The 22435-nt window shown below is 46.5% G+C and overlaps 1 protein-coding gene across 3 annotated transcripts; it reads right to left on the minus strand.

Annotated features, from left to right (window-relative positions):
• Nucleotides 1-862: 862 nt before the first annotated feature.
• EIF2D (eukaryotic translation initiation factor 2D) lies at nt 863-21499 on the minus strand. 3 transcript variants are annotated; one of them, XM_055419987.2, is made up of 15 exons: nt 21265-21497; nt 20136-20326; nt 18250-18333; nt 17688-17778; nt 14894-15001; nt 12586-12827; nt 12025-12142; nt 10347-10392; nt 9869-9954; nt 9603-9752; nt 9140-9229; nt 8145-8240; nt 6784-6904; nt 2602-2776; nt 863-1078 (listed from the first exon to the last, which is right to left on the minus strand). In XM_055419987.2, the coding sequence occupies exons 1-15, from the start codon at nt 21318-21320 to the stop codon at nt 1008-1010; spliced, it is 1725 nt and encodes a 574-aa protein (XP_055275962.1). In that variant the 5' UTR covers nt 21321-21497; the 3' UTR covers nt 863-1007. The 3 variants fall into 3 exon arrangements, with proteins under 3 accessions (XP_055275962.1, XP_055275961.1, XP_055275963.1); XM_055419986.2 differs by having other exon boundaries at nt 9869-9972; nt 21265-21496; XM_055419988.2 differs by lacking the exon at nt 2602-2776 and having other exon boundaries at nt 9869-9972; nt 21265-21499.
• Nucleotides 21500-22435: the final 936 nt, after the last annotated feature.

A 22435-nucleotide genomic window follows, 5' to 3' on the forward strand; every position in this document is an offset into this window, starting at 1 on the left:
CCTTGGTTTAAAAAAAAAAAAGATGAGCAAGAAAAAAAGTAAACCGAAGTGTAATTTTATTTTTTTGATGGTAAAAAGCAGATAACTCTGCAGTGATCTGGCTCAGCCCTTCTCCTTCCTGTCGCACAAGGAGGCCCCTGGTGACTGGCGAGACTGAGCAGGGACCACAGCAGGGGTCTGAATCTTTCCACATGATCCAGCTGGGACTGGACAAAAGCATGGTAACCTCTTTTCGGAAAATGGTCACACAAAATCTTATGCACTATTTCAGAGAACTCCGTGGACCCTCTGAAGACCCTGTCCATGAGCCCCAGGTGAAGACGTTTGAGGCTAAAGAAAGCGTTAGTTGGTTAAGACTCTTCACTGTAGCAAACTCCTCTATCCTGCAGCCACATCACAACCCACAGCTCTTAGTGGCAGCTGTCGATGTTGAGGAAAACTCACTGTTGTATAGAAACCATGTCCTAACGTGCTTCCATTGCTTATTTCTGGTCTAGCCTAAACTCTGCTCAAGGAAGAGATAACTTTTCCTTCTTTTGAATGATGACAAATATAAACACACAAATAGCCCTTTAGATATCTGAAGAAATGACTTTGGGGCTAGGAGGTTAATTAGGTAGTATGAATAGCAAGAGGTTATTGAATATTTGGTAGAAGGACTTTAAAAACAGGTAGGCTCCCCGTACCTGAGCTCTGGATGGGCTATGGGGCCTTGAAAGCAGAGTACACACTAAATGACTGAAACCACACGAATGGAAGGAACAGCCTACATCGGCCTCGAGTGTTCATTTCAAACAGCTTCGAACCTGGAAACTCAGTACAACAGTTTAGCTAAGTGGAAGAAACAAAAGGGAATCCAATACAGATTAGAATAAAAATTTATTTTGGTAAAGAATTATATATATATATATATATTTTTTTAATTTGCAAAAACAGAAAATACTCATATAAATTTCCAGCCCAGAGCCTGGATTTCCACTGGGTCAACCACATGAAACAAGAGTCTGTCATTTCTTCTTGCCAGGTTTAGGGGCCTTTTCCAGGCCTTGGATGTATTTTCGAGGAAGTCGATACTCTTCTACAATCCAAAAGGCAGAAACTCCTCAGTGAGGTTTGCGCATGCTCTCTCCCACCCTCCCCTTCTCCTCTGTCTACAATGACCCTCCTTTGCCCCAATCTCCAAGGTCCCTGGGTGGCACAAGCGGTAAGGAACCAGCTTGCCCAGGAGACGTAAGAGACACAGGTTCGATCCCTGGGTTTGAAAGATCCCCTGGAGAAGGAAATGGCAACCCCCTCCAGTATTCTTGTCTGGAGAATCCCGTGGACAGAGCAGCCTGGTGGGCTACAGTCCACAGGGTCGCTCAGAGTGGACTGTGACTGAAGCAACGCAGCATGCATGCCGAGGTCCCCAGCTGCAAAGCCGCCTGTTGGCCCTCCTGCCCAGCTCTGCTCCCTCCCGCCATCGAGCCTCAGTGCAAACCGTTTCCATCACGTGACCTGCTCTTCTGCACCCAGCTCACAGTCACCCCTGCAAGATGGACCACACATCCTCATGCCTCGAGGCTGAAGCCTTTCAGCAACTTTCATGTTGGGAACTGCTTTGCAGGTGAACTTCAGGCATTTATGATTCTCTCGTGAGCAAGAATGTGTGTGTCTGAGTTCAGCTATGTGTTTCTCTTTTTCCTCTGTATTTCACATGGGGCTTTCCACTTAAAGGGGTGCAGCTCTAAAAGTCAACTGCTGGGTACTACCTTAGACCATAAAGTAAGTTTGCTTATTGAGCATTTACTATGTGCTAGACCTTGGGAATGAAAAAGGTAAGGTCCCTGATTCAAGATGCTCATTCTAACAGGGAGTTCAGACAGCAGAATACATCAGCCCAGTTGTAGACACTAATCAGAAATATAAACACAATTGGAAAGTGCTATGTTAGCAGTTTTTTAAATGTCTATTTAAGGAAACAGAAAATTTTTAAATGGGACATGTTCTAAGACAGGCTTCCTGTGGCCCCTGAGCTGGGCCGATGAGCCTTTAAGGCTGCGAGAGGCCGCGAGAGGCCATTCGAGGTTAGGGGACTACACGGAGGGAAGCAGCCAGGTGTGAACATGGGGGTGCACGCACAGAACAGCAAGGGGACCAGCATGGCTGAGGCCTGGCCTGGGAGCCAGGGACCTGCCAGAGACGGTGCAGGGAAGCTGGGGCTGGACTGGGTGGGTCTTCCGCAAACCAAGGTTCGGAGCCAACTACAGCACTGAGCAGCTGAACCACCTCACACAAAGGAGTGACCCTGTTTCCTCATCCGCAAGACGGAAACAGTTCTTCAGCATCAAGCCTGCAAAAGCCCAGCAAAGTGCCTAGCAAAGGCTGAGTGCTCAACAAATGTTCTATAAAAAAGGAAAACCAGAAAGAAAACTTCTCCACTAGGATGGTGGATAAAACACTGAATTTGGGGGCTAACAGATAAAGGGTAAACATTTGTTCCACCTCGCGCTGGCTCCTAAAAGCTATGCATACGGTAAACTCACTACAGTGACTTTAGTTGGTAGGAAGATCTTTGCCAAGTAAGACTAACGTCTTTGCTTCTTCAGGGGGGATGCTCACCGAGCAACAGCCGGCCAAGGTGGTGGATCTGATTGCCCTGGATCTGAACCTGCAGGCTGTCCTTGAGCCCCGGAGCAGGAGTGACAGTGGTGCTAGCCTGGCATCGCTGCTGGAGGGTGGCAGCCACTGAGCATGGGTCCAAGCCATAGGCCTCCAAGTTCCGGACCACGGTCACCTGGGTGACACAAAAGACTGACGGTGGGTACAGACCACATGCCTCCCCTCCAGAAACCTTCCAGACCTCTGCAGCCTCCTTACCTATGTTCACCATCCCTACAACCATATCTATTCATCCAAATAATTAATTTTTATGCTTCTAAATTGAACATTTCTTTTTACCCCATCCAATACAGGCATACCTCAGAGATTCTGAGCGTTCAATTCCAGACCCACCATGATAAACCGAATATTACAGTAAAATGAGTCACATGAATTGTTTGGTTTCCCAGTGCATATGAAAGCTACATTCTCATACAAATCAAAACTACAATAATGTACCACCTCACACCAGTCAGAATGGCCATCATCAAATTCTACAAGTAATGAATGCTAGAGACAGTGTGGAGAAAAGGGAATCCTCTTACACTCTCGGTGGGAATATAAATTGGTACAGCCACTATGGAGAACAGTATGAAGGTTTCTCAAAAAACTAAAAACTGAACTACCATATAATCCAATCATTCCACTCCTGGGCATATATCCAAGCAAAACTATAATTTAAAAAGACAAATGTACCCCTATGCTCATAGCAGTATTATTTAAAACAGCCAAAACATGGAAACAACCAACAACAGACAAATGGATATAGATGTGGTACATGGAATATTACTCAGTCATAAAAAAGAACAAATCTCAGCAATCAACCAGTAATGCTGAAGAAGCTGAAGTTGAACGGTTCTATGAAGACTGACAAGACCTTTCAGAACTAACACCAAAAAGATGTCCTTTTCATTACAGGGGACTGGAATGCAAAAGTAGGAAGTCAAGAAACACCTGGAGTAACAGGCAAATTTGGCCTTAGAGTATGGAATGAGGCAGGGCAAAGGCTGATAGCGGTTTGCCAAGAGAACGCACTGGTCATAGCAAACACCCTCTTTCAACAACACAAGAGAAGACTCTACACATGGACATCACCAGATGGTCAACACTGAAGTCAGACTCTGGAAAATTCTTAAAGAGAGAGGAATACCAGACCACCTGACCTGCCTCTTGAGAAACCTATATGCAGGTCAGGAAGCAACAGTTAGAACTGGACATGGAACAACAGACTTGTTCCAAATAGGAAAAGGAGTACATCAAGGCTGTATATTGTCACCCTGCTTATTTAACCTATATGCAGAGTACATCATGAGGAACGCTGGGCTGGATGAAGCACAGGCTGGAATCAAGATTGCTGGGAGAAATATCAATAACCTCAGATATGCAGATGACACCACCCTTATGGCAGAAAGTGAAGAGGAACTCAAAAGCCTCTTGATGAAAGTGAAAGAGGAGAGTGAAAAAGTTGGCTTGAAGCTCAACATTCAGAAAACTAAGATCATGGCATCTGGTCCCAGCACTTCATGGCAAATAGATGGGGAAAGAGTGGAAACAGTGGCAGTTTATTTTGGGGGCTCCAAAATCACTGCGGATGCTGATTGCAGCCATGAAATTAAAAGACGCTTATTACTTGTAAGGAAAGTTATGATCAACTTAGACAGCATAATAAAAAGAAAAGACATTACTTTGTCAACAAAGGTCCGTCTAGTCAAGGCTATGGTTTTTCCAGTAGTCATGGATGGATGTGAGAGTTGGACTATAAAGAAAACTGAGTGCCAAAGAATTGATGCTTTTGAACTGTGGTGTTGGAGGACTCTTGAGTCCCTTGGACTGCAAGGAAATCCAACCAGTCCATCGTAAAGGAGATCAGTCCTGGGTGTTCACTGGAAGGATGGATACTGAAGCTGAAACTCCAATACTCTGGCCAACTGATGCAAACAGCTGACTCAACTGAAAAGACCCTGATGCTGGGAAAGATTGAGGGCGGGAGGAGAAGGGGACAACAGAGGATGAGATGGTTGGATGGTATCACCGACTCAAGGGACATGGGTTTGGGTGGACTCTGGAAGTTGGTGATGGACAGGGAGGCCTGGCGTGCTGCGGTTCATGGGGTCACAAAGAGTCGGACACGACTGAGCGAGTGAACTGAACTGAAGATGCAGAAACAGACTCACCGACACAGAGAACAGACCTGTGGTTGCCAAAGGGGAAGTGGGTGGGTAAGGGAAGGACTGGGAGTCTGGGATTAGCAGATGCAAACTAGGATATACAAGATGCATAAGGAACAAGTTCCTACTGTATAGTACAGAGAACTATATTCAATATCCTGGGATAAACCATAATGAAAAGGAATATGAAAAAGACTATATATATATATGTAAGTGAATCACTTTGTATTCAGCAGAAATTAAAAGCAACATTGTAGCAAAATATCTTTAAAAAGTTATGATTTCACTATACTGTTAACTGTACAATAGCATTATATGTTAAAAAACAAAGTATATATGTTAATTTAAAAATACTTTATTTGTAAAAAGTGCCACCCATCACCTGAGCCTTCAGTGAGTTGTAATCTTTTTCACAATAGTAACATCAAAGATCATGGTCACAGATCACCATAACAAATAATAATGAAAAAGTTTGAAATGTTGCAGGAATTACCGAAATGTGATACAGACACAAGAAGTGAGCTCTGCTGGTGAAATGGCACCAAAAGACTTGCTTGACACAAAAGTTGCCACAAGCAACTTTCAATTTGAAATTTTTTTCAATTTGAAAAAAAAAAAAACAGTCTGTAAAGCATAATAAAATGAAGCACAGTAAAACAAGGTGTGCCTGTATACATTACATATTATATTTAGTGGGACAGATACTCTATCCCATATAGAACATATACTTTTCTTTGTTTGTTAAGTTGTGCCCAACTCTTTGAGACCACATGGGCCATAGCCTACCAGGCTCCTCTGTCCATGGATTTCCCAGGCAAGGATACTAGAGTGGGTTGCCATTTCCTTCTCCTACATATGTTTTTTCTAAAGTTTACTTTTTTTTAATGGAGAATTTAAAACATAAATAAAAGTAGAAGAGCACAATGAGCCCATGTACCCATCACCAATTCCAAGAGTTTTCAACTCATGACCAGCCCTGATCCATCTACATCCCTGCTGCCCGCATTCCTATGACCAACCCTGATCCATCTACATCCCCGCCCACCAGCATTCCTCTGTTACTTTAAAGCAAATCCTTCTAGAAATCTCATCTACAAATATTTCAGTATGTATCTCTAAGAGATAAGGGCGCTTTTTAACATAAAAACAAAACCATCATTGTACATAATTACACATTCAAGAAATGGTGGCTATTGCTAATTATTAAACTTATCATCACTTGGTTCTCATTTATTGAACGTTTATATGCCAAGTAGTACTGTAAATATTTCACCTATATATATTCCTTCATTTGATAATAACAGTGCCCTATGAGGTAGGTATTATCCCCATTCTTCATATCAGGAAACTCAGGCAAAAATGACATTAAGTATGGTGCTCGAAGTCAAGCAGCAAGGCAAAGCCGCACTGGAACCCAGTCTGTAATCTCAAAGGCTACGCTCATAACCACACACTTCTAGAGTCTGTCTTTTGGGATTTCTACCCAATAATCCTATTTCTGTTTTCTCAAGATAGACAAAGTAGTGCAGTCCTTTTCTCAAGGACAGCTTTTCACATATTTGAGGACAGATGTAATTTGTTCTTTCGACTGTGTTGCCAAGCTAAACATGCTCAGTTCCGTCAGCAATTCTTTACCAATTATTTTCACTGAACAAGGCCCAAGAGGTAACAGAAAGAGAAGAGCTGAAGGCCCATACCAGAGTTCTAAGAAAAAAGTAAATATAAGATCTTGCTTACTTTTAGAACCAGGCTCTAGCAAGTTTCCTAGCACAAAATCCTAGAGGACAGTGAGGGAGGGGGTCAGCTTCACCTGTTTTACACAGAACCCAGCCCAGTCACACAAACATGGGTGTTTCCTAAACAACTTTTGAGGTGTTTGAGGCCAATCTAAAAATCTCCAATCACATTAGAGAGACCAGAACTTAGCAGGAAGATTAAATCACCATCTTCAAACGTTGTATCTTTTAAAAATTACCTTTTTGTTCGAAGCTCTCTGTGCTAGGGTGATGTCAATTGGGCAGATCCTGCCTTTCTTCACAATGGGCTCTTGTCCCGGAAAGGTCACTTGATAGGCAGGCTGCAATTTTTCCAAACATCTGAAATGGGAGTTAACGAGTTGGAGGCTGATAAAGCCAGCAGAAGCCATTTCCTCATAGCTCGTGCCCAGCAGGCAGCTGGATGGAAGCTGATCTTGCAGCCAGTGGTTCGCCTCTGGCTACAGAGTGGAATCATGCAAATCAACTAGGGAGCTGCACCCCAGACCAACTGAGTCAGAAACTCTGATCACGAAGATCCATTTTTTAAAACTGTGCTCCTGTAATTGCTTTACACTGTGGTGTCGGTTTCTGCAGTACAGCAAAGTCAATCAGCCGTGCGTATGCAAGCATCTCCACTGTTTTGGACCTCCTTCCCATTTAGGGCACCGCAGAGCACCAAGGAGAGCTCTCTGCGCTACAAGAAGGTTCTCAAGGAAGATACCTGTTTTTAAGCTCCCCAACATGCAGCCGCAGCGGAGACCCACCAACTCAGGGAAGGGGACATCTGAGACAAGCCCGTGGAAACTGTCCACAGGTCTGGCTTCTGAAAATCTGCCCAGTGGCCTTGTGGCAGATTTGTCTCAAGACTCTACCTTACCCAGCCAGATAAAGCACAGTTTCGCATTTCTGACAGGTTCCAATCATGTACCTTTTCTAGACAACTTTACCAAAAAGGAATTTCTACCTTTTGTCTAACCAGATTTTCTTTTGCTAGCATATATATTGGGAAAGACAAACTTTTTCTATAAAGAGCCAGATGGTAAATATTTTAGGCTTTAACAGCCATATGGTCTCTCTTGAAATTACTCAACTTTGCCATTTAGCAAGAACATAGAGTAGATATTATGTAAACAAATGGGTGTGGCTGTGTGCCAATAAGACCTTATTTACAAAAACAAGTAGCAGGCCAGATTTGGCCCACAGGCAATAGCTTCCCAACTCCTGATATAAATCATTTTCGGTTTTGGTTCCACGGAAAAGAACAGGTGTAAGAATCCTTCCTTTGAAAAGACTTTAAGACAGTCCCCAGCCCCCGCTCCCACTTTCTTTTTCTCTTTTTGAAGTTCTTACTTTTAATTAATGTTCTTTTCCTCTCTCCTTCTCTTCTATATTGTGTTGGCCCAAATCGTCCCAAAGACCCTCCACATCAGAATTACCCACGCCTGTTATGCAGACTGACATAGTGTGAATCACGGAACGGAAGTCAGAGACGATGACAGTGACGATCCCGATGTCCGATGTGACAGACGTCCAGGGGAAGGGATGGAAATGTTGGAGAGGGGCTGCCAACCCCCACTACCTGCTCAGGAGACTGTCCCACGGAAGCTTCATGATCGTGTGCTGCTCATCCTTCTCTAAGACGCAGTCACAGAGGATGGGATCCAGTTTCACGAGACTAAAGGGAAACAAGAAGCAATAAGTAGCCCCAGGATTCGTCTCTTATGTGTTGTTCATGGTCAATCAGGATTATTGGAACCAATTAGGGGTTCACAGTCCAGGATGCAACGTATTCTCTGGATAGGAGATACACATATGCTTTCCTAGAATAAAGGAGAAGTAGGCAGTGGAGGGGAAAGTGGTACGGGGAAAAAAATGCGAACACTGGGATCCCTGGCTCAATTATGTCATTAACTAACTATGATGAAGTCAGTAGTTCCCAACTTTTGGATCACAAGGGTGTCTTTTGTAATTAACAACAACAAAAATTAATGGAACACTCACTTAGTGGTTTACCTTCTGTATCCACTGACTAGGAAAATAGAGAATACCATAAAGCTAAGGTGGTTTTGGTAAAATTTTTTGAAGTTTGCATTTTGCTCCTCACAACAGCACCTGCATTTGACAATCAACAGCAGATACCTATGTTCAGGTCACTGTTGTTGTTTAGTCACTAAGTCATGTCCAACTCTTTTGCAACCCCATGGACTGCAGGCTGCCAGGATTCTCTGTCCGTGGGACTTCCCAGGCAAGAATACCGGAGTGGGTTGCCATTTCCTCCTCCAGGGGACCTTCCCGACCGGGGATAGAACCTGGGTGTCCTGCGTCAGCAGGTGGATTCTTCACCACTGAATCACCAGGGAAACCCCAAGATGCTCCTTCAGGTTGTAGTCAGTGTGGACAGTATATACGGATCTAACTACCCGAGCCACAACTCTAACTGTCCACGGCCTATGGCTTAGAAACCACCGGCCTTGGCTACTTATAGAAGACTGAGATAGCCCTGCCAGCCACCCCCACCTCTGCGGAAGGCGAGTGTGGAAAGACGCAGGGCAAGCCTCCACCTCATCCACTCACTTTTTGTTGTCTGCATCCACCAGGTCGTTTTTCTTGGCGTAGTTGATGACGACTGTTCGGACCTCACTGCCCTCCAGGACACTCCCTTTCCTGGGTGAGAAGCGACCAGGAGGTTACTCACGCTGTGCTGGGGGACAAACCGCAAACAGCAAGACTCACTCCCTGCTCAGCAGGGCGCTGTCCTCGGCTTCTCGAGCTCTGCGTTCTTCCCTTCTTCTCCTGCCTGAGGCCCGCAGGGCCGTGTGAAGACTCGTCACAGGTAGAAAAGGGAGAGACCTACTCTCTCGCTCAGTGAGTCCGGAGACCCTGCCCAGGGGAAGGAGGCTTGAAGCTGGGTCTGGGGAGAGGCGGAGGAGAGGGCAGAGCAGGTTTTGCCAGTCACAGAAGAGCACTACTCAGGCTGAGAGGGTTATAGGCCAGAACACCAAGCAGGCAAGAGAAGGACTGCTCTCTGAAAACTCACTTGTGGCCAGACTCCTGGAAGAGCAGGGTCATGCTGGCTGGGACACAGTAGAGGGGTTTTATATCTGGAGGGTGATAGGGCTGTCCCCTGCTACCCTCCTGGATTGTCTGGGAGGTCGGGGAGGGCTCGGGTATGACGAAAGATGTGATCCTGAAACCCAGCAGAAGGAAAGAAAACAGACATTTTATGCTAGCGCCTCAGCTCCGCCGTCCCGGCCCAGGTGCCCCGGGGCCGGCTGGGCCGCGCTGAGCGGCCCCGGCACTCACCTCGGGTGCTTCCAGTCCACGGCCACAACGCTCTCCACCCCTGCGCTCAGCTCCTGCACCTGCACAATCTGCTCCTGCTGCATGCGCTGCAGGAACTGAGACAGCTAAGGGAGACAGCACCAGCGGGGGGCCTCAGCGGCTCCACACGCGCTGCGCCTGCCGTGCGCCGGACGCCGGCCTGGGCAGGGCCCGGGGGACGCGGGACAGTCCGTGTCCTCGTCCTGAGGGCTGCGGACTAACGGGCGAAGCCCTTCGCAGCTCAGACTGGGTATAAAGGGCTGGGAGGGAGAGAGGGGAGTGGGTGCCCGCCCAACTGCCTCAGCCCCGGGCAAGCTTTCTTACCCCCACTATACCTGGAATCAAAAAGCTTAACTCTAGCATCAGCCCTGCAGACAGGGCTTCCCCACACCAACCAGCTCACGCCACGAGTGCCCTACACAGCTCCCTGTGAGGGCGTGCAGAGAAGGGACCCGCTTACCTTTTTGTAGCTTGACTTCTTTATGTCCAGCTGTCGTCCTTCGGGGCTGATGGCAGATGGAAAAGGCAAGTTAAGCTAACAAAGCAGTAGGGTGAGACCTGCCTGATGCTGAGAGGAGGCCGTTTCCTCAGCCTTCCTCCAGGATGCTCGGCAAGAGGCCGCTGTTCCAGAACTTTCTGCTCGGTGCCAGCATCAGAAAGAGGTAAAGACTTCAGACACTCTAGGCCCCTGCTGTCCAACACACCTTCCTGTGACGAGGGAATGTTCTCTGCTATCAACGTGGTGGCCACAGGTCACATGTGGATATTCAGCACTTGAAATGTGACTAATGTGACTGAGGAAATACATTTTAAATTTCACTTAATTTTAATTGAAATAGCCACACATGGCTCATGGCTACTGTATTAGATACAGTTTCAGATTCCTCTCAAACTAGACGATCTGTGTCCTCAGAAGTCTCACCTCCAGGTGAGTCTTTCTAACACCAAGCTCACTGTGGTAGCCAGGCTGGAGCAGGATTTGGCAAACCACATCCTGCAGACCACATCCGGAAACACCCGTTCATCTACCGTCTATGGCTGCGTCAGGGCCACAGTGGCAGACGTGCACAGCTGCAGGAGCGACTGTAGGGCCTAAAATAATTACTATCTGACTCTTTATTGAAAAAGCTTGGAGCCTCTACCCTGCAGCTATTAGTTCTGGGGGAGAAGTCCCTAATGAAGGCTCCTCAGAACGGACATCTCTGAATATGTGATAAGCAATAGCAGTTTGGATTCACAGGGATCCTTTCTAGAACCCATCCCAGGTTAAGAACCTCTACCCTAGAGAATATTCCAGGATCCATTTTCCCAGTTACTTGAAACTCAGCAAGGTCAGGACAAATTACCAAGTATTCTGCCACACACTCCAGACCTCACGCTTGTATAGAATGCCTTAAAGAAGCTCACATGAAGAGGAAGAGAATCACATTAAAATCATTTAAAAAAAAAAAAAAAAAAAGAGCAAAATTCTCAAAAAGAAAGAAGTGCAGACTTGGGGTGAAAAATCAATAAGCAAATCTCCTGACATGGTAATATTCACTGGTTGCTTATGAAATGTCAGGCTATTTGATCTTGATGGCAACCTTACAAGTGTTGGGAATGAGGGCTCTAAGAAGCCTGGTTACAGGTTCAAATCCAACCTGCTCCAACACCCTGGGGAGCTGGCTTCCAAGCCCAGCTTCAAAGTCCAGAAGTAATCCACACGTAACAATACTCCCTCTGCTGGTGGCTTGTGTTTGGGGCTGGGGTGGGAGGTTCACACTAACTCTTCCTTCTGATACAAGCTCATCCAGCCCACCTACTCTTCAGAAAAGCGTGAGGGGATTGAACTTTCAGACAAACAGGCTTCCCCAGGACACTTCCTGGATGGGACATGCTGCCCGATTCACAAGAGAGCCCAGCTTCACCAGAGCAGAGGTGGGGCTCAGAGCACCTTGGGAATTTTAGCCTCATTTCCTCAGCATCCTTTCACTGGCTCACGTTTAAGCTTTTAAAACTCAGTATCTGCCAGATCAACCCTCCACTTCCCGCTTTCCACATCATGCTCCTCAAACAACTCCCTCGTCGGCCTTGCCCCATCCGACCACTGAGGAGCAGGAGAGGGCCCCCCTGCCCCCCGCCGCCCAGACCCTCCATACCAGCAGGCGAACATGTGGCTGCCCAGGAGAGTGCTGGTGAGCAACGGGAGGTCAGCCTTCCTGACACAGCACTTCAAAGCATGCAAGAAGCATCTCTGCAGCAGCTCGTCCATTTGCTCTGCAAGGAGAACAGGAGAACCTCACCCTTCCGGAGAGACACAGAGGTCTGCGTGGTGACACCCCTCCTCACCCCCAGGTTCTGAGGGAGCCCGCTGCCCAGCGCCAAAGCACCTAGACTCATCAGAACACGGAGCCTCCACGGAGGGCTGACCCCAAAGGAGGCGGCAGGTCACAGGGTCCCACCCGGCCAGACGCAACGCTTCTCTGACAAAGAAGTCAGAGCCAGAGAAACCCTGGCAGGCTGTGCACCTGGGCCCACAGGAACCTGGGGAAACGTGACTCATGTGGGAAAGACTCCGAGGTGAGACAGCAAAGCGCTGGGCACCTCCCTGACCAAAGCCAAGGCCGTCTCCCTTCCCCCCAGAAGCCTGGTCAGAAGCAGCACAGTGCACATCACTCTCCTGCGCTGGGAGAGCGGACCTTCCACCCTCAGAGCTATACCCTGAAGGGTCTTGCTGTCCGTGGGGTCCTCGTGCAGGCCCCCAGGGCCAGGGTCTTCTGTGGCTTCTGATGGGGACTTCTCTTCACACCTCCGCTGGACCTCCTCTTCCTCCAGGGTCAGCTGCCTCATGTCGCCCTGCAGGGCGGTGTCAGCTTTGACACATTCCTTCCCTTCACTGAGATCCAGGGGATCCAGAGCCAGTGGGGCAATGGACGGTAGACTGGATTTGTCTCCAGATCGCCTGCAAAAACCTCATGTCAGAAACACTGAGCAGTGGCCACCACACTCTCCAACCCTGGTCAGGGGACCAGCGGGGGGCCAGGGAGAATGAGAGTCACAGGCAGGGGTGCCCGGGAATGGCTAGAGAGCCTGGGCGTGCATCTCAATTCTGTTTTCAATTCTGGGCCCAGAGAAGTCCCATGCCTCAATTTCCTTATCTCTGAAATGGGGAGAGGAATTCTTGCCTCCTCCTTATCCCAAAGGAATACTAATAATATTAACAGGAATTCAGGGACAGAGAAAAATTAAAGACAATATATTTATATAGAAGCCCCCCGAAAAGTATTCCCTTCATATGAATTAAAAATAAATCCACTTTGAATTAAATAACAAAATTAAGATTGCAAATGCGTCTGTAGTACCAGCGGTGACATACAAACCCAAGGCTGAGAGTAGAGAACAAAGTACAAATAACTGAACTGCTCAAGACTGCAAAACAGCTGCTTCTGTGTTAAACCAGAATGCAATCTAAAACAGATAAATGACAAGGACCTGTTGGATAGCACGGTAACTATACTCAATATCTTATAATAAACTTTAATGGAAAAGAATCTGGAAAAGAAGATACATGTACATATCTATATCTGGAATCACTAGATATACTAGTGATTAACATCACTTTGCGGTACACCTGAAACGAACACACTGGAAATCAACTATACCTCAGTCAAAACAAAAAAAAAGCAACCTAACCTGCAGATTACAATGATTCTATGCTATTAAGCCTTCTGAAGACAGGATCGTAAAAGCAAAAAGCTTCACCTTAACTAAGATTATGCAAGTCAAACTAAGTTTACTAACAGCTGCAGCAAGGCTTTTAACGAGGCTAATAGTGAGGCCAGAGTGCATGTTCAGGCTATTCTGATCATGTAAATACTGAAAGTATTTTCAAAGAGTGGGAGGATGGGAGATGAGGCAGCTCCTGACAAAACGATTTAGACAACAAGACCTTAATTTCTCACACTGACAGAAAACAAGGAGCTGGGAGCTCGTGAGTAAGCAGCCTGCAAACATCTGCTGAGACCTAGACAGATGAGGCTGTACCTCCAGCAAAGCAGGGTCTTACTGATACTTGTAAATTGAATAACTCAAAGCCTGACTAAAACTGTTAACAGGTAAATCTACACCAACAGGACACAACATTTGACCAAAGGACCGGGTATACTGCTTTTGAGAAGAGCCCTATTTACTATTTTGGTTAAAGGACAAGCAAATAACCAGAAAATAAGCTCTGATACAGTTCTGGACAGCACGGGTCACAGTGAGAAACGGCAACTTCCATAATGAGGAGGAGATCCAAAATGTAAAACTTAAACAACGTAACAGTAACCAGATTATCACCCTGGAGGCTGAGGAGCTACTCTGCTTTGATTTGGATTCAGATGTGAGAACTTCTGAGCCTTCGTCATGGGGCCAGAAGACGCCTGAATGTACATGGCAGAGAAGGCCAGATGGACCAGCGCTATAAAACTAAAGACATTGCTGCGCTGAGAGAGAAGACAATCCCGAAGGCCTTCTTCACGGCCTGCTGCTGCTGCTAAGTCACTTCAGTCGTGTCCGACTCTGTGTGACCCCATAGACGGCAGCCCACCAGGCTCCCCCATCCCTGGGATTCTCCAGGCAAGAACAATGGAGTGGGCTGCCATTTCCTTCTCCAATGTGTGAAAGTGAAAAGTGAAAGGGAAGTCGCTCAGTCATGTCTGACTTGTAGCGACCCCATGGACTGCAGCCTACCAGGCTCCTCCGTCCATGGGATTTTCTAGGCAAGAGTACTGGAGTGGCTTGCCTTTGCCTTCTCCTCTTCAAGGCCTAGGATTCTACAATTTACCTAGAAAATAATTATAGTTCTCTGTAATTTCCTCTCTAAAGAGAAAAAAAAAGTCTTTTCTTCACATTGAGCAAGGAAATTAATGTCTGCCCAGCAACTGAGGTCACGGCAGGGACCAAAACCCTCACTTCTGAATCCAGGCCCTGGGCTCTCTGCATCCACCCAGCTTCCCTGTAAAACAGAAGAAAGCCTGAACCCACCACAAGTGGTCCTGGTAGGTGTGGAGCACAGAGAAGCCCCTTCCCTTCAGACCCGAGGTCAGCATCTCAGCTGTGGACATGGCGGCGACTCCGACAGCAACGGGGGCTCTGAGGAGGAGACAAGGGTCAGGCAAGTCTTCCAGGAAGGCGGCTGCCAGACTGGCTTTCTCACATGCTCTAAGCGCCACGGTTGCAAATCTGAAGCACCCTCTTATACCACAGAACGGAAACTCAGTGCAGTCTCAATCCTCTTCAAATTACCTATAAATATGACTTTCAAAGAGTCAGACATGACTAAGCTACTAATATACACACACACATACACATATGACTTTCAAAAATACCTTGACCAAATATCCCTTCTGGGTAAGTAACTCATCTACTGATATTATCACTGTTTAATCCCTATTACGACTCAAACCCAGACAGGACTCAGAAGGATATTTAAAAGTTCTCTTCTTTAATTTCAAAAATATAAATTATTTGTGCAAGTTCAATCCCTGGTCAGGGAAATAAGATCCCACGTGCCACGCAGGAAGGCCAAAAAGAAAAGGGAGAGCCTTCCTATTTGCAAGTTGAGAAGGGAGGTCTTTCCCGTGCCATAAAGTAGGCTGATGAGTGCCACCGGGAAGAGAGAAGACAGATGTGTGGTACCAACGACAGGTTCCTTCTGAGTTAGCTCTTATAATGGGCTTGCTCTGTGCAGCCATCTAAGAACTGAATGTGTCCATAATATCCAAAAAAAGAAGACCACACATTTGTAATAACTACAGAAAACTTCCAAAGCCCAAATAGCAAATCTCTGTCATCCCAGTGTAACTAAGCATGCTCACACATTGCCCGTAAGGATCGGTGTCTAGCTGTCAAACAGTAGGGGAATATACAAGCCCGGCAAGGTTGCCTGGACCCAAGGGAGAAGATTCAAGGGCTGAATTCCCAACACCTGAACTGCAAAAAAATATCTGCGAATCTGGTGGCTCCACTTGATGTGCCCATGGGTCAGCTCCTGCCACCGAGTCTTTGAATTTGGCTTCTCTCCCAGCTCCTAAAAGAAGAGTCTTTGTCTTCCACCTTTGGAAGGATCAATGGCTTAAGAACTTCAGTCTCGAATATGGCCTCCCTTCTACCCTCATCCTCTGCCATAAACCACCCAGGCTTCATTCCCACATTCATTCTAAATGTCAAACCAAACAGGCCAAATACACATTTCCATCGTTTTCTCCTATCTGGGATAGAATACTGGAGGGGGGGGCGGTGGCGTGAGGGGGACAATAATATCACCATTCTTTTCAACAGCCAAGTTTTGCTACATGTAAACAGGAAGGAAACCTTTCTAGGCGCTTGGTGCCAAAAGGTTCAAGGAAAATAGGAGGCTATGAGCAGCAAAAATAAGATCTTTAAACACTGACATCCCCCACCGTCAAGTCCTACAATCTTTCTCCCTCAAAAAACCAATGAGTAAAATAATGAGATGTCATTTTTCATTCAGGATGACACAAATGAATATAACCCATCATATCCAGTGTCAGGGAGCATGTACGGAAACAGGCTCCATATACTCTGTAGGTGGAGTGAAAACCAATAGGGTTTTTGTAGGGCAACAGAAGACATGCACGATCATCAGCCAAACAGCTCTGCTTCTTAGCATCTGCTTTAGGAAAATACTGGCACTGGTGTCCCCAGAAGACTTTGTTTGTGACAAAGTAGAGGCAACCACAGTGTCCACCGGGAGACGTCCTTCTCCATCACCCTACAGCAGGTGAAATGATTCAGCTTATCTGTGCTTGCTGACATGGACAACGTTCATACGACCTGGACTGAAAAAATACTAGGGATAGAGTTTGCTTGTTTGTAGTTTTAAACATACAGAGCCCACATCAGACATCTTATATGCATGTGTGTATATGCAGTGCAGAGGCTGGCAAGGCTCTGCATCAGAATGATAGTGGTTGCTTCCAGAGAAAAGAATTATGGGGTGAGTGGGTTTTGATCTCTCATAACTGTTCATATGATTATTTCCTAATCTATTTTAAAGAAATTTTAATAAAATTTTAAAGAAATTGTATTTATTTAATGTGCTGATGGCCAAACAACCCTATAAATAGGTTAAAAAAAAAAATCACTGAACTGTACAGTTGAAATAGGTGAATTTTACAGTATATAAACTCTATCTCCCTCAATTCATCTATTAAAAATAATTAAAACATGATGATGATGTGCATGTCAGACAAAAATAGTCCTGAAGTCATGGAAGGCAGGAAAGCAAGAAAACATTACAGGAAACTAAGAAGACATGGCAACTAAATGCAAGCTGGCACCCTAGACTGAATCTTTGAACAAAAAAAATTTTTAAATACATATACATAGTGGGAAAACCAGGAAAATATGAATAAACTCTGTAATAGTATCAACAGGATTGTACCAATGTTAATTCCTTAGTTTTGATAACTGTACTGTGGTTATATAAGAAGTTATCAAGACAAGAGGCTGGGTAAAAAGTATATCAGGACTCTGTACAATCTTTGCAACTTGTCTATAAATCTAAAAAAAAAAAATTTTAAGGAGAAAAAAAATAAATTTTATAAAAGGAGAAGCAGCAGCAGGAACAAATATACTTGGCCCAGATGTGTGCACACTCCACAGGCTCACTGCCATTTCCACTCTCGGATGTTTCAGGAAGAATCTGTTTTCTCTTTTAATCCTTTATCCACATGCTGTGAAGCTGTCATTCCCACCCCTCCCAAGTTTTCCCTAAGTTTGCCCCCACCAAGGCACAGCTGACCCGGCACAGTACCTGTTCCCCACCAACGCAACGGCACAGAGGTCACCCTTCTCTACCTGAGGCAGGCCAGCAGGGGGCACCACCAGTCCCGGCAGCATCAAATCTGCGGCAAACAAAAGCGTCACATTTAATTTCACAGTTTACTTCATCATTTATTCCTCCAGTCAACAAACGCTCATTAACTATCAACTACATTATTCATAATGAAAGTAGAAAGCGGCAGCCTGAGTATCACATCACCCTTTGGGAGGCTAGCAGTCAAACTGAAGGACCAAGCTGAGGGTCTAGTTTCCGTGATCTATCCGAGTCTGGTTTCCCCAAGTCATCTTATTAACCTAAAGGATAGCCAACGGCGGCTCACAAGGCACTTCATGTCACTCAATTTATTTAAGCCTTACAGCAGGATCTCTGAGGCCCAGGGAGTTTGTGGAAGCAGCCAAGTGAGAGATGCAACAGACATGGGGGGAAACTCCATTCTTCATATGAATGCACGAAATGGGTACATTTATTAAAGTACTTGGTTTTTTTGAGGTTGGTTTTAGACAGTATCCAGAATATAAGAAAATACTCTTACCTGCTCCCCCCACCAATTTTTCGAGCACCAGAGGCCATGTTGTAAACGTTGGTAGAAGATCGGGATAAGACCACAAGGTATACACTGTCCAAAGAGAGGGTCAGAAAACACTTACTGCCAGTCAACCCTCTGGAGAATGGGCAAAGCCAAACACTAGGTCACGTTCATCAAAATACAGAAAAGACACTCAACTCAAAGCTAGAGAGAGGGTTGTGGGGGGATGTCCAAAGAAGCTGCATTCTTTTTTAAAATTAGGTTACCTCAAGTTTGTGAAGCAGTGTACATGACACATGCTATTTATTTTAGAATCTTTGCTTCCTTTAGCCCTAGAGATCCGATTCTTTACCTAGTGAGTTCTTTGCAGTAGTTTCTCTCAATCGGTGATCTTGAGAAGTTATCATTTTTACTGGTAGGAAGACATACATGAAGTGAACTACAGCTTTAAGAGATTAGCGGCCAAAGTTGGATATTTACATGTAAGGCTAAAACTAGTGATTCGGTAAACATCTGCTCTTGCCTGTCCAGTATCCCTTTCCCCTACTCTGGGAATCAAGTGCCCCTTTCCCTATGGGAAACATTCCATACAGCTTACATGGGGCTGACTCCCCTCTTAAAGAGGCTGCAGCCTTGAAGAAGGCAGAGATTTAAGAAACTGGATGTCACCTGAGCCTTGAACGCACCTATTGCTTCACCTGGACTGCAGGAGCAGAAGAAAAGGACCACAGTGGATTTTGATCCACTGTCCCACTGTAGGGACAGAGACCCATCAGGGATTTCATTTATGACCTCAGAAGCAAGTAATCCAAAACCAGAGCACCAGCCTATAAGACATTTTGAAATTTTTTCACATTTATTATTTTTATTCCCTCTGTTTCTATAGTCATTAGCAGGGGCTTGTATGTGTCCATCAGCAAAGTAGGGGAGGGGAGGGGTGGCCTGGGGTAGGAAACTGCACTGCATTGCTACAGCCAAGCTGGGAGGAAGAAAAGCCCCAAAGGACAAAGCAGATGTCACCAGGAAAGGAAAAGAGAAAAAGACACTGACTCTGTGGGACCTGTGAAGAAAGCAAGCCACAAAATCCTGAGCGCCACAGAGAGCATAAGAAAGAATTCTGCTGAGATGTCTCAACCAAAGTACATCACTAAGACAGCTCGGTATGGAGTTTAACTAATTCAGCTTCTTTCCCATCATAGTATCTCTTCAGGATCTTAAGAAAAGTGCACTAGTGACAGTTTTAAGAAACATTTTTTACATGCCCTGAAACTTCAGGGGCTTCCCTGGTAGTTCAGCTGTTAAAGGATCTGCCTGCAATGTAGGAGACCCTGGTTTGATTTCTGGGTTGGAAAGATCACCTGGAGAAAGCATAGGCTACCCACTTCAGTATTCTTGGGCTTCCTTGGTGGCTCAGTTGGTAAAAGAATCTGCCTGCAATGCAGGAAACCTGGGTTTGATCCCTGGGTTCAGAAGATCCCCTGGAGAAGAGAATGGCTACCCACTCCAGTATTCTGGCCTGGAGAATTCCATGAACTAAGCAGTCCATCGGATCACAAAGATCTGACATGACTGAGCAATTTTCATTTCACTGAAACTCCACCCTTTTCAAGACCTCTGCTCCATTCCTAGTCAACCCTCTAGAAACAAGTGTTTCTTCACCTTAGCATTTCCCTTGGCAACAACCCTTGCTTTGTGTTAGCCCTTTTTCCCCTCCCTTCTATAGCAGTTTCTGGTTTTGTATGATCCAATTCTAGGGACACAAAACACACAAAAAAATTCTGAGGGAGATTTTGCATTCATTTGTTTTAAGGAAGACAGGTTAATGGAGAAACAAGGAGAAACAGATATTAGGCAGAGACCACAGTAAGGGCATCTCCATCCCACTGCCATACCTGTTGGATACAGATTTTTCTCCAGTTCAAACAGGATGGGGTTACCACCACTCACGTACACAGTCACTGCATCTCCTCTGTGAGCATACAGCTTTACAATGTTGAGCTCTTCCTTTCCAGGCACTAACTCAGAGACCTGATCGGTTCCAAGAGTGGGGAAAACAGCTGCCACATCAGCCCGAAGCTTTCTCCTGCAGAGGGCACACATACCTGGTATGAAGGCTGCCTGCACAGATTTTAATAAATATTGAGGACTCAGAAAGACTTACTATAAAGTCATGAGGACCAAGGAAGTCTGGTTGATGATGCCCTATTCTCACACACTCTTCCAAAACATCCCATTATCTTTCTCATCCAGTGTCTCATCTATTTTCACATGTTCCTGGGGCATGTCTTTGCACTTCACAAAGAAAGAAAGAAAAAACTGAGACCCGGTGAGCAATCCAAGTTAGCCTGCCACTGGAAACTCAGTCCAGCCTTCCTGACTCCACGCATAGCTCCTGGATCTGCCCCTTTCTCATATATGGCTGGCAAATATAACAGCTTATGATCAAACTGATACACCAGGGCATCAAGGATGACGAGTAGAGAACACTGGTTCTAAAATCCCCAAGGTGATATCTGCGTTTGCAACACTGTCTGAACAGATACAGTTGCCACGTATGCCTTGTCCGCTTCCACCTCACCCTCCACGTGTGTCTCCCGCCAGATACGAGAAGTGACTAGACACTTCTCATATACCTGTCGTTCTCTGTGCCCCATCCAATCTCTCCCAAGGGACTTAAAGCTCCAAGCAGGGCAGGGATCCCGTGTTCCTTCATTTCTGCATCCTCCACGACACTTTGAACAGACTGCAGTCAAAACGCGCTGACTGAATTACGTTTCTTTTAAACTCACGAGAATATCCAAAAAAAGACAGCCTGGGAGATAACTCGGGCCTCCGCTCCCATTTTCACCCTCAAAATATGTCTAACTCACCCTTCACCCACTCTGGGGTCCCTTCTCCGGCTGTGCCCCTCGGCCACCATCCTAGGTCGGCTGACCGAGCACAGAAAGGCTGCGAGCCGGCCAAGCTCGAGAGACGCCGGGGCGCCCTCATGGGCAGACACGGGCGCCTCTTCCCCCTCACCTGTCCGACCCCTTGATGGCCGTGTTGGACTTGACCCGAAAAGCCTTGGCAAACATGTCCGCTGGAGTGGCCTGGGGAAGAGAGGGAGACCACAGACGCAGCAAGCTGTCAGGAAAGCGGACGCACGGCGGCTGCCAGGCCCGCGGCGCTGGGGGAGTCCATGCTGAGGCCCGGCTGGGAAAGCGGCCCGGCTGGAAACCGGGCCCGCTCAGCTTCGCGGCCGCCCCTAGCGGCAAGGCCGGGAACGGAAGCCCGGAAGGCGGGACTGTGATTCCTGCGCAGAGCGGTGCGCCCCGCCCCTTCATCCTGGCCGTCTGGTTCTGCGCCTGCGCGAGCGGTAGGCGGGCGTCCCTCTGTAGCAACGCTTTGGTCCTGGTGCTGCGCCTGCGCGAGCGCCAGGCGCGGGTACCGCCGCAATAACCCTTCGGGACCAAGAGATTCCGTTCATTTCCACTCCATCAGCTCCATGGTGTGTCGAGTAGGCCCTCTGCCAACTCTCATCCCATTCAATTTAGTTCAGCTGCACAAAGTTAATTGAACTTTTGGGTTTTATTAAAATCGCAGGCCTCTTGAATGCTTTTCTTAAGGGCTTTGGTTTATTAAGATCTTTACATTTTATTGTAGACTATGGGCCACAGCGAAGGCAATGGCAAGCCACTCCAGTACTCTTGCCTAGAAAATCCCATGGATGGAGGAGCCTCGTGGGCTGCAGTCCGTGGGGTCGCTAAGGGTCGGACACAACTGAGCGAGTTCACTTTCACTTTTCACTTTCACACATTGGAGAAGGAGATGGCAACCCACTCCAGTGTTCTTGCCTGGAGGATCCCAGGGATGGGGGAGCCTGGTGGGCTTCCGTCTATGGGGTCGCACAGAGTCGGGCACGACTGAAATGACTTAGCAGCATGGGCCACAGCTGCAATTCTGAGATTTTTCTCCTCCCTGTTTATTTTAATTTACATGATGTGATAATAACAAGGAATCCACTTTAGTCCCAGATTTGACCTCCTACTGAGAGGAAAAAACTATACAAATGATCTTCAATCCGTAAAAACAGCTTTGGACATCTTTATGTACCCTTCACATTCAGGCTTTCCAGGTGGCTGCTGTGGTAAAGAATTCTGCTGCCAATGCAAAAGACGCAAGAGATGCGGCTTCCATCCCTGGGTGGGGA

This window comes from Moschus berezovskii, chromosome 17 (genome assembly GCF_049115385.1).
Source record: "Moschus berezovskii isolate FMDL1 chromosome 17, NW_MosBer_1.0, whole genome shotgun sequence".
NCBI lineage: Eukaryota > Metazoa > Chordata > Mammalia > Artiodactyla > Moschidae > Moschus > Moschus berezovskii.

Bases quoted from the DNA above. Each gene is read 5' to 3' on its own strand.
- EIF2D (XM_055419986.2), bottom strand. From the start codon at position 21,320: ATGTTTGCCAAGGCTTTTCGGGTCAAGTCCAACACGGCCATCAAGGGG. The intron at 12,828-14,893 runs GTGGGTTCAGGC...AGGTTTTTGCAG, and splicing joins ACCTACCAGGACCACTTGTG to GCGATCTGGAGACAAATCCA. The intron at 8,241-9,139 runs GTGAGTGGATGA...GTTTCCCTTTAG, and splicing joins GTGGATGCAGACAACAAAAA to TCTCGTGAAACTGGATCCCA.